This window comes from Mesoplodon bidens (assembly GCF_964165515.1).
Source record: "Mesoplodon bidens genome assembly, chromosome: 16".
Classification (NCBI taxonomy): domain Eukaryota; kingdom Metazoa; phylum Chordata; class Mammalia; order Artiodactyla; family Ziphiidae; genus Mesoplodon; species Mesoplodon bidens.
Window position 1 is genome coordinate 13,455,519 of NC_138173.1, and position 12,861 is coordinate 13,468,379.

General features: G+C 37.1%; 1 protein-coding gene across 2 annotated transcripts in view; it reads right to left on the reverse strand.

The window, feature by feature from the left end:
• Positions 1-12,861, reverse strand: part of ARFGEF1 (ARF guanine nucleotide exchange factor 1) — a 133,565-nt gene that overhangs the window by 68,846 nt on the left and 51,858 nt on the right. For both annotated transcript variants that reach the window (XM_081258320.1, XM_081258321.1), the window contains exons 6-7: positions 8,271-8,547; positions 5,054-5,164 (exon numbers count right to left, since the gene is read on the reverse strand). In XM_081258320.1, the coding sequence (XP_081114446.1) occupies positions 5,054-5,164; positions 8,271-8,547 (388 nt within the window). The remainder of the gene's footprint in view (positions 1-5,053; positions 5,165-8,270; positions 8,548-12,861) is intronic.

Sequence of the window (12,861 nt, forward strand, 5' to 3'; positions counted from 1 at the left end):
TCCTGTCAGATCAGCAACGGCATTAGATTCTCATAGGAGCGCGAACCCTACTGTGAACTGCGCGTGTGAGGGATCTAGGTTGTACGCTCCTTACGAGAATCTAATGCCTGATGATCTGACGTGGAGCTGAGGCGGCGATGCTAGCGCTGGGGAGCGGCTGCAAATACAGATTATCATTAGCAGAGGGTTTGACTGCACAGAGACCATCATAAATTAATTGCTTACAAACTCATATCAAAACCCTATCAGTGAGTGGCAAGTGAGAACAAGCTCAGGGCTCCCACTGATTCTGCATTATGGTGACTTGTATAATTATTTCATTATATATTACAACGTAATAATAATAGGAATAGGACTTCCCTGGTGGTACAGTGGTTGCGAATCTGCCTGCCAATGCAAGGGACACAGGTTCGAGCCCTGGTCCGGGAAGATCTCACATGCCGCGGAGCAACTACACCCGTGTACCACAACTACTGAGCCCATGTGCCACACCTACTGAAGCCTGCACACCTAAAGCCTGTGCTCTGCAACAAGAGAAGCCACCTCAATGAGAAGCCCGCGCACCGCAACGAAGAGTAGCCCCCGCTCGCCTCAACTAGAGAAAGCCCGTGTGTAGCAACGAAGACCCAATGCAGCAATCAATAAAATAATAATAATAGAAATAAAGTGTGCAATAAATGTAATGTGCTTGAATCATCTGAAACCATCCCCCTGCCCCGGTCCGTGGAAAAATTGTCTTCTACGAAACCAGTCCCTGGTGCCAAAAAGGTTGGGGACCATTGTTATAAATTACAAGCTTATGAAAGTAGTTACCTATAAGGCAGGTCAGCAAGGGAAGAAATGGAAGGAAGAGTTCTCTGAGTAAATATTTTATATAATTTTTACTTTGAATCATGTAAATGTTCTTCAATTTAAAAAGTTAAATCAATAAAATAGTTAATACAAGTAACTTCTGAACACAGTACTCTCTTCATCCTTAGTAAAATATATTCAAAGGACACATATGATTGCAAAGAAATCTGAACTTTAATTAATCAGCTTGTTCTTGGTAATGGCACACTGTTTCTGCAAATTTAGGTTTTCACTGTGGAAAAAGAAACACAAGTACGAAATGCAGGAAGATGAAGAGAAACCTTGTGGTGCTGGATGTGAATTGGAACTAATAAGATGATCTTGTGATTGTGTATCTCCTGTTTCTGTCCACTGGAAAAGAGTAATAACACCCCAGTAGCAATGAGCATACCTAGTACCTAGGCCTTGGTCTCTAAACACAGTTGCCCACTAAAAAGAATAAGGACTCCTAAGAACTTGTTGATTCCAGGGCTGGGACAAGGGAAAGCTGAAGGTGAACCTACAGCCTCTTACTGTCCCAGAAAACAAGGAAATGCTCCAAGACTCATGCAATCACATTAAAAGGACCCAGGGGCTGGCCTGACGGGACTCCCACTGGCCAGATCAGGAACAAACAATGACGACGGTGAAGGACTGTAACACACTGAGCACAGGGAGCTGCTCCTCTCCATATAAAACTGTTAGTTAAGATTAGAATCACGAAATCACTATATGGCAATCCATGTAATATCCTAGGATCATCAAGGGATTTTAAAACCAGTAAGTGAAGGGATCTTGATATGATCTCAAAGTATCACTCACAGATTACTTATTAATTATAAAGGGGAAAATGTTCCCTTACAATGAAGAGAGCTGGTGGTCATCTTGAACCAGGTGATCAAACATTATCACCAACAGGGGGTAACGTAATTATGCACCAATTTATATGATGTAATAAGAAATACCAACATTACCTATGCAGTATTTTTGCCAAATATGTTTACTCTAAATCAAAATAAGGAAACCATCAGATCAAACTGTGCAACATTCTACAAGACAGTCTTATACTCTTAAAAATAAAAGTAAATGTTATGAAAGATGGAAAAAAAGGCTAGAGGACTTGTTCTCAACTAATGAGGCCAAAGAGACATAATCAAATGCAGCAAGGGTACCCAGAATGGGTTCTGGACTAAAAAAAGAAAAAAAAAGGATATAAGAAACACATTTGGGGACAACTAGGAACACTTTAAAGTGTATTTATATCAGATAGTCTTACAAGAGTGTTATTTTTCTTAGGTGTGGAAATGGAATTGTGGTTAGGTATGAGCATGCCCTTATTCTTAGAAGATATATGCCGAGTCATTGTAGGGGTAAGGCGTCATGTTGTATATAGCCAACTTTCAAATGGTCCAGCAAAAACAAAACACACACACAGGTCTACTTAAAGACAAGTAAAACAAATGTAGCAAAACTGTTAATAGTCAGTGATCTAGAAAAGGACCTACAGTTTTCACTGTACTGTTCCTTGAACTATTCTCTACGTTTGAAAGTTTTCTAAGTAAAAAGCAGAAAAATGAAAGAACTTTCACTCCACACTCTGTATTCATATGTATCGGAGACTGGCAAAGGGCCAGACAGTAGACATTTTAGGCTTTGCTGGCCATATGATCTTTGTTGCCACTACTCAACTTTACTTTTGTACTGCAAAGGCAGTCACTATAAGCAATACATAAACAAATAAGCATGGCTGTGTTCCAATAAAACTTTATTTACAAAAATAGGTAGTGGGCCAAATTTGGTTCATGGAACATTATTTTCCAACCCCTAATATACATTATAAAATTTTAAGAGAATGTGTGGGTACCTAATACTTTCTTTCTTCCCTTATTATAAGTTTATGGTTTTTTGAAAAATTCATATTCCCCAAGACCATGCTCTCTTCTTTAGCCTCTACACTTTCCCATTTGGTAATCTACTTCAAGTACTAATTTTAACATAATGACTCCCACCTATAACACCTGCCTTGATATCTCTTAGGCCAGAGTTCTATATTTCCATTATATATTTCATAAACATTTCCACATGAATGGCACACCTGAAGGTCAAATGCAAAGTCAAAATAAAAATTAGGACCTTTTTTCCCCACGCCAACGTCTACTCCAATAATTCTACCAATAGTACTACCACCCACTTACCCATTTAGGCTCAAAAACTGGGAGACTGCCTGTGCAGAAAAGAGCTAACATAGCATGCCTGAGACTGCCTATCCTTAGAAAGGCCTGCTTGCAAGGCTGGCTCTTGGCTGGAACCTTGGAACTTACACTTTGGGAGGATTCTCACTCTTCCCAGAACTAATAAAAGTGGCTCACTGTGCCTCAATAGTTTGTACAAATAATGTGGTTTATGCTGGAACACCAGCTTTCCCTCTGGGAATCTGGAATTTTGGTATATGCAGATAGAGAGTGTCTATATGATAGGCTCCCCCAAAAAACTTTGGGCACTCAGTCTCTAAGGAGCTGCCCTGGTAGACAACACTTCACAATTCAATGCTTGAGGAATTAAGAGTTTCCCATGTAACTTCACTGGGAGAGGAATCCTGGAAGTGTGCACCTGATTTCCTCCAGACTTTGCCCCATACACCTTTTCCCTTTGATGATTTTGCCTTGTACCTTGACTCACCGCATCACAGTGGTGAGTGTAACTATATGATGAGTCCTTCTGGTGAATCACCAAATCCTGATCTTGGGGACTTTTGACACAGTTTTTATTCTCTCTTTCACCTAGATTTCAATCAGTTGCAAACTCTTCTTGATTCAACTTCCATTATCTCACTTTTCATTCACTTTTTCCTCTCTATTTCCACTGTTACTGTCCTATTTAGGTTTAGATTACTGCACTGGTCTTTTACTGGACTTCATATTTCCCTACTTAGCTTCTTAAAACATTATTCTGATTACTTCATTTCTTAGTTCTAAAATCTTCAATGGTAACTTATTCTCTCTTAGAACGAAGTCCAAAATCCTAAAGCTGGAATTTATAACCATCCATTGGTTGGCTCCAAACTACTTCTTCAAACTTATTTTCTACCATATGACACCACATACTTCACACTTCAGCCAAAGCACCACCTGCCAATTCCCAAATCATTCTCTCTAGACTTTAGCTAACAGTTTCCCATACATCAAACACCACTCCCTATACCTGCGTGAATATCTATACAGTCTAAGTTCAAGTGTCACCTCCTACATGAAGCCCTCCTGGATAATTTTAGCTGGAAATACCCATTCTTTTTTTTTGAATTTTAATAGGATTTTAGCTATTTCTTTCTAGTGACACTTATCTTACATTCCTATTCTCCAGGACCCCTTTCCTCCAGAGCATATGGTCTATTTCAGATAAACGTTTGTGTCTCCTTACAGTGCCATACAATTGTATGTGCTTCATAAGTATTCGCTGAATGAAAAGATGAATGAAAAATTAAGAATGCAATCAGATGAATACTTGCTTCTAGTGTTGTACTAAAGAAGGAAATATATTCTTAGAAATGATGTTATAAATGGAAATCAGGCATGGCTGAAATAGTACTATTCTCATTCAAGAGCCACACTGTACATTTAATCATATTTCTAGAAGTACATGTAGCAAGGTACTATGCTTAGTCCTGTGCGAGGTACCATGAATTAAATAAGCTTCAGTGGATTGGTCTCAGATCTAATCCTATCTATAATAATATTGTTCACAAGAAGTGTGAGTGAAACTCCTAACAAACTTAAAAAAATGTTTATAATACAATCCATGATAGGACCTGCCCCTCTATCAGCTATGACTTGGGTCATGATAATAAAGGTATAAGAAATCACAATTTTTCCAAAGATACAAAATACTAAAAACCAAATCAATTTAAACATTTTCTAGTTTATAAAGTTTAACACATTTAGGAGGATGGAAAATATACCCTTGCCCTTCTCCCAGCAAACATAAAAACAAAAAATGAAATGGTAATCAACCTTTTTTTTAATGGGGTGGGGAACAGTGGGTTTTTATAAACAGATTATAACTGAAACTGGAGAAAAAGAAAGTACTCATCTATAATCAAATAAATTTAAATATTTTTTCTACACACAATTTTTGCCTTTTTTGTTTTGCATATTATAAAATAGTCCCCACAGTCACATGAAATAACATAAGACAGAATAAACTAATTTCAAGTCAAATACAGTACCTCCAACGATGACGTTCACCATTTCTTCTACAATGCTCTGCACAATGTCTCGTGGCTTTTCCTCACAGTCATGGTTTTCTCCATCATATAATACATCATTTTTAGATAATGCTTTAAAAAAGAAAAATTCAAGAAAACAGTATTTTAGTTTTTTGGAAACTTTTACTAAACATTTATAATGAAAAAAATCTAAGAAATTAAGAATAAAAGAAAAAAAAACAGATATATGAAACTAGAAGCAATTACATGTTAAACCTTCAAAACTTTTAACCAAACCATATTTTAAAGTATTTTATCATTTCAAGTCAATTTCAACAATATTCGTTTGACAAGCTATTAAATGACTATTCAACTTAAATGAGTTTTCTAGATTATTTAAGAACCAAAACTTTTAAAAGTATTCTGAATGAAACATTTCTAACATGTCCCACACTTATCAAATAATATCAAATGTAATTAAAGCTTGTTTTGATTAATTAGGCTCACCAGTAATCACAAGCTCATCATTGTGCTCTAATATGATAAGGTCCTTGAAGAACCAGAGACAGGGCTATCTGAGCTCTTCCTTACTATTTTTTCCCCAACATACTCCACATATCCAATGTAAAACTAAATTTAGTAAGTAAAAAAGAATTCATCTCCCAATTTAACATTAATCAAAAACAGACATAACTACCAATCAGAACTTCTGAACACACAAGAAACTAATAAAACTTGATAGCCCCAGTTAGTTTGTAGCGACTACTGCAGATAAAAATACAGTTTCCCCAGGATTTTCTGAAATGCTGAAAATATCTCGGGAAGGCTCAGTTAGCACTTTATGATGCTTTGGGATCTGGGTCCCTGTTCTGGGAGCCACTGCCCTACAGCAAATGGCCTCAGACTGCATGTGAGCTTATGGTGCTACTGTCTACACACACCCCCAACTCACACTACTATGAAGGACCACTACTCAAAACTCTGACTTCCAGAAGTCTGTCCTCCCTGTGTTCACTGCTCCTCATCTACTGTTTGCTGCATTCTACAAAATACTGAATGTCACAGGAGAAATCTGATAAATAAGCATATCAAATCAGTAACATATTTTATAAAAAATTCAAATACAATAGCATTTAGATTCTTCTGTGGAGTAAAAACATATAAATGTCTTGACATACAATCTTTCCATCTTTCTTAAATTTTGTATTCCTGCACTCAAGTTGGCTAAAGTTACCAAGAGTCTAAAAATTAACAGTTTCAACATAACTAAATACACAGTCACTAAAATGTGCACAAAATGATTAGCAAATCAAGTGAATTCTCTTATAAATTATGACAGAAATAGATTAGAGTAACAGTGAATAATACTTATTGCATATGGGAAATGATTATAGAAGTTAACTTTTATGTCCAAAGTCACACAGCCAGTAAGTGACAGAGATGGGATTCAAAGCAGATAATCTAATTCCAGACCATGCACTCTCAACCAACGGCTCACAAGCAAAATTTTCATTTATATCAGCTATCGTGAGAAAAACACCTTTAAAAATAATCACGACTATGCCACAGGAATTATGTCTTATTTATAGTGCTGTATCCTAAAAGGTACCTACAGTGGTACCTACTACACAGTAGATGCTTCCACCCCTTGGGTCTCGGCCTATGTTGTTTCTTCTGTTAGAAAACTCCCTAAATTTTCTGGCTAGGCAATTCCTTCCCTTATCCAAACAAGATTCAGCTAAAGCATCACTTTCTCTACAAAAGTACTTCCTAACTCTCTTCAGCAGAATTATCTTATGCATGCCACTTGCAGGATATTTATCACATTACACCTCATTTATACATGCCTGACCTTCCAGGCAGACCATGAGCACCCTAAGAGCAATGGCTACATCTTCATCAGCTTTTTTTTTTTTTTTTGCAGTATGCGGGCCTCTCACTTTTGTGGCCTCTCCCGTTGCGGAGCACAGGCTCCGGACGCGCAGGCTTAGCGGCCATGGCTCACGGGCCCAGACACTCCGTGGCATGTGGGATCTTCCCGGACCGGGGCACGAACCCGTGTCCCCTGCATCGGCAGGCGGACTCTCAACCACTGCGCCACCAGGGAAGCCCTTCATCAGCTTTTTTAACGCCAAGTCCTAGCACAGTGCCTGGGACACAGTATGCTAAATCAATATTTGCTGAATGCAGGGATGAAGAAATGGAGGAATAAATAAAGTTCCAGCCTTATTATAGATTAGCTCTTTGAACAGCTCCTTTATAAGTTTACAGTGAAAGTAGGGGAAATTTCAGCAAGCGCAGGCTAGAAAAATGTAAATCATATAGGCAGTATAGATTCATTATTAGCTTGAGTACTAGAAATGCTTGGTTTATCAAAACTGTCCCCTTTAAAGTAAATGCTAAATAAAGTACTCTTAAAAAGAGTAAAAAGGCACCTATTCATGACACTGCTGATATTCAAACCACTGTTATGTTATGGAAAAGATGTGGTTAAAAAAAAAATCAAAAGCTAAAAATATACTATAGAAGTCTTTCCTCAAAGTAAAGTAAAAACACAGAATTCAGATGAATTGTAACTAAGCCCTAACCATCCTAGTTCTACAAAACCACACTGGAAGGCAACAGAATTTCCATCATTTTTGACACCAAGCTAAGGAGGAACAAAGGGAAGAAACTTGTTTCCGGGCAGTTTTATAGAACAGCTAAAGCTGAGAATAACGTTTGGGGAAAAAATGACTGCATGTGATTATTTTTAGAGAAACACATTTGTAAAATAAATAAATGCAATTTAATTTTTGTAATCCTGTAACTTTTTCTTATAAATTTACTGAGAAAAAAGCACCGTCAGAGAAGATCTAAATCTTATCGATCATTACACATCAGGATATAAAAATAAATATTTTTGTATGCCAGGTGGTTATTCAAAAGATGTCTTTTCATATTTTAATTTCAGTCCTTTTTTTTTGACAATAGTATCTTGTGAACTTATAATGATTTCCTAAAATTTTCAGTCACATTCCAGAAAACTCTACTAAATAAATAGGTCTCCTGTTTGCTATGAACTAATTTTAAGAAAACTTTATCACCTAGGATGGACAAAGTCCACAATTACCGCAACGTGCCTGATACCCATTAAGTCATATCACCCTTTCCACGTTTCTTTACCAAAAATGCCCTCCTGCATTCTTCCCCCAACACACACCTCCCAACCCCTGCAAGCCCTTCTCAGAAAGATTACTTTCGGCTGCAGCTGCCTGATCAGCTTCAGTCTGTTCATTTTCTGCACTGGAAGTATCAGATCCATTTTCAGGTTCTGTATCATCCTGAAGGCTTTTATCCACATCATGTGAATGGGGATCAAAGTCCCCTTCATGTTCCTGGGATATATGATCAACAGTCTGAGGTGGCAAATATCTAAGTTGAGGTGATTCAGGCTCATGATGGCTTACTGGAGACTGCAACAGATGATGATGCTGACGATGCCTTTCTTTTTCCACTTGTTTGGCTTCCTGCAACTGGAAAGAAAGAAAATAATTTCCAATATTAGCAAAATAAGTTGTTTAAAATTTGGAGGGGTAATGTTACACTCAACTATAAATCCTTCATAGGAGCTGCCACCTTGTCTCTAGGCTTAGAAATCGTGGTCCATCAGAAATAAAAAACTAAAACATACTAAAAACAACAATAGAAAACAGTGGTTACTTCTCAGGGGCATGGAATTTGGCAAACAAGAACAGAGATGGAAGTCTTTCACTATATCCTCTTGTCATTATTTTTGGTGTTTGAATGATGTAAATGTACTACTGAAACAAAACAAAATTAAAAACAAATTAATTTTTAATAACCTTAGAATGATAACTGGACTGTTGCCAATGTAACAGTAGATTTACCTAAAATCAAATAAAAGCTTCACTAAGGGAGGAAAAAAGTGGACAGGGAAATAAAATACACACACATTCATTTTTACTTATATATACAGAAATAAGTCTAGACATTTACACAAGAAACTAGTAATAATGGTTACCTTTGGGGGTAGAAGTTAGCAAATGACCGAACTGGAAACAAGAGTGAGAGGGAACCTTTCAGTGTGTACCTTTCTGTAGCAGGTTCTTATGTCACCTTGCCAAATGTCTTTTAATTAAAAAATAATAGTTACATTTAATAAAATTGCAACAAGTACTTAAATGCCTCTGCCCAATCAGTCATCTAATAAGAATGAAAAAACTTTATAAATGTTCCAGTTTTATTTTAGGAGACCTAAATTATTATGTACGTAATACCACGTGTAAAACTGGTTCACTTACAAGATGCTAAAAACAGTAACAATCAAGATCACAGGGTTTCATTTTTTAGCACTTTATTGCTTTTAGACACATCTCTTTTGATCCTCATGACCTAATAGGAATCATTCTCACAGAATTTCCACAAAGATAAATATTTTAGTGTCAAATATGAACATTTCATATTCCTAGTAATATTCTAGGTTATGAGGAAATACCAGAATTAATCATATGAATTTATAAAACAAATTTGAATTAAAAGATTTTAATGCCCAAAAGGTACGAAAAAACTTATAATCTGTAATGATCTAAGTCCCTTATTTTACAGATAAGGAAACTGATGGGCATGACTAGTTGCACACAGTTGGAATCAGAAGAGACTTCTCGGACTTCTCAAAGCTTTAGGCCATTCATGAGAAAGTCCATTTCCAAATTAACAGTGAGGAACCTTTGACTTGCAGTCCAATCTCACCCTCAGCCTAACTTCAGCTAATCCGTACCATGGTTTAGTAGGGCAAGCACATACTTTGGAATTACAGACAAGCATAATGTTGAATTCTAGTTTTTTTCTACTTATTCCAGAGTTGTATAAACTCTAGAAAGATCCTTGGGAAAAAAGAGGAACTTAACTTTAAACATTTTCTATACACTTTCACACTTTCTAGAGTAGGGTTTCTCAACATCAGTACTATTGACCTTTGGAACAGATAATCCTTTGTGGTGTGTGTGTGCACGCGCACCGGGCGCGCTGGGGGAGGTGGAGGTTGCCGGGGTACTGCAGGGAGCTCAGCAACATCCCAATCCCTATCTCTAATGGGTAGAAACCCATTACAGGTCATGACTCACCCCAGTCATGACAATCAAAAGTGTCTCAAATGTGGCTTGGGGGGCAAAACCACCTCCAGTTGAAAACCACTGTTACAGAGAAAGAAATTAGCAACTTCCCTTGTGAAATAATTTTAGAACTGAACATTTTATAGTGAATTTCATTTGGGAAGGGGAGGAAAAGTTATCAGCCGTATATATGAATGAATTAGACTTCTAGCTTCGAATATTTTAGCAAATGTGGAAAATTATTCTGCCTCGCCTTTTTAATTTTCTCTCTCCCCTTTCTGACTTTTCTAATTATCCATAGCACCGAACTAATATGCCTCATGACACGAAACATGTTCATAGCCTTTATCATAACTCAGTTATATATTTATTTGTGTGATTATTTAAGATTCATCTTTCCCCTCTATGTCTGTAAGAATTTTGAAAGTAGTGGTGATACAGTGCTGGTATTTTGCCCAGCATGGTACAACTGAGAACTAGAACAGTGCCAAGAACATACAGGGAATGTAGTAAAATTTGCTGAACAAGTCAAACCAATAAAACTTATATTTCTTCTATTAAAAAGTGATAAAATTTCATTCACTTCTTTGAAAAAAAAGCAGCTAAACTATTATATGTGATTACAAAATATTAGCAATAATCCAATGTCAATACATAGGAGAGTACATAGGATAGTGACTGAATAGACTACAGTACATGCTCAAGTACTCTGCATCTATAAAAAACAATGAGGAAGATCTAAGGGCTGATATGGAATGCTTTCCAGGACATACTGCTAAGTGAAAAGAGTATGAAAGAGTATCCAGAGTATGTGTGGTAGCCAGCCTTTTTAAGATGGCCACCAATGATCTCTACCTCTTGATTTTCACTTCTTTGCAGAGTCCCCTCCCACACTGTGCCAGGGATGGTCTGGGTGATCACTTTTTTTTTTTTTTAAAAACATCTTTACTGGAGTATAATTGCTTTACAATATTGTGTTAGTTTCTGCTGTATAACAAAGTGAGTGAGCTATATGTATACATATATCCCCATATCCCCCTCTAGGTGGTCACAAAGCACTGAGCTGATCTCCCTGTGCTATGTGGCTGCTTCCCACTAGCTATCTATTTTACATTTGGTAGTGTATATATGTCCATGCCACTCTCTCACTTCGTCCCAGCTTACCCTTCCCCCTCCCCGTGTCCTCAAGTCCATTCTCTATGTCTGCGTCTTTATTCCTGCCCTGCCCCCAGGTTCGTCAGAACCATTTTTTTTTTAGATTCCATATATATGTGTTAGCATACAGTATGTTTTTCTCTTTCTGACTTACTTCACTCTGTATGACAGACTCTAGGTCCACCCACCTCACTACAAATAACTCAATTTTGTTTCTTTTTATGGCTGAGTAATATTCCATTGTATATATGTGCCACATCTTCTTTATCCATTCATCTATCAATGGACACTTAGGTTGCGTCCACGTCCTGGCTATTGTAAATAGAGCTGCAATGAAGATTGTGGTACATGACTCTTTGGGTGACCACTTTTGATCATAAGGTAGACAATGTAGCTTCTGCCTTGTTCCTCTCTTTCTCTGCCCAATGAAGGCTTTAAATGACTTCAGCCCCAGTTGATACTGTGATCCACGCAGCCAACTGCAACTTCATGTGAAATCCAAGCTACAATCACCAGCTAAGCCACTCTTGCATTCTAGACCCTCAGAAATTGTGAGAGATAAGCAGCTAAGCTGTTAGTTTTAAGCAGCTGAAGTTTGGGGTAATTTGTTATGCAGTGACAGATAACTAATACAGTATGCTACCTTTCATATAAGAAAGGTGATACATGAAACCATACGTGTATCTGCTCATTTGTGCTAAAGAAATGTAGAAGGATAAACCAGAAACAATAGAGATTAGCTACATCCAAGGGGTAGAAAGAAGGGAGGAAGAGGATTGGAGTGATAGGAATGAGGAGTATTTCTGTAGAGCTCTAACTCTTCTTTTTTTAACATTTTTATCGGAGTATAATTGCTTTACAATGGTGTGTTAGTTTCTGCTTTATAACAAAGTGAATCAGTTATACATATACATATGTTCCCATCTCTCTTCCCTCTTGCGTCTCCCTCCCTCCCACCCTCCCTATCCCACCCCTCTAGGTGGTCACAAAGCACCGAGCTGATCTCCCTGTGCTATGCGGCTGTTCCCACTAGCTATCTATTTTACATTTGGTAGTGTATATATGTCCATTTATACACTACCACTAACTCTTAATTCATAGTAGTGTTTAACAGACTCAAAAAATAAGCAATTAAACCAGAATGTGAGGAGTACTGAAATGGAAAACAGGCAGTAACAAACGAACTTAACTGTATTATAAAGTAATAAAATTATCCTGCTGAAGAGTATGGAGAAGAAAAGAACTAACCTAAGTAACTTTGGAAAATAATATTTTGAACGGATACTGTAAAGCTAAAGACAAAGAAAAAAACAAAACCCAATAAATATAAATGCTATAATGTACCTAGTAAGTTTGCTTCTCACAGTGTTATAAGTAAGCAATTCTAAAACTATTATATGTGTGTAATAGGCCTGAACAAATAATGTATCATAAAAAATGAAAGCCTTATTTCTCACTGTTTAGAGAAAGTTACAAATAAGTAAAGGGAGAAGGCTGAAATGAACCCTGTGGTATTGGCCCGGAATCAGAAGCATCAGTATGAACACACAGCTTTTAAGA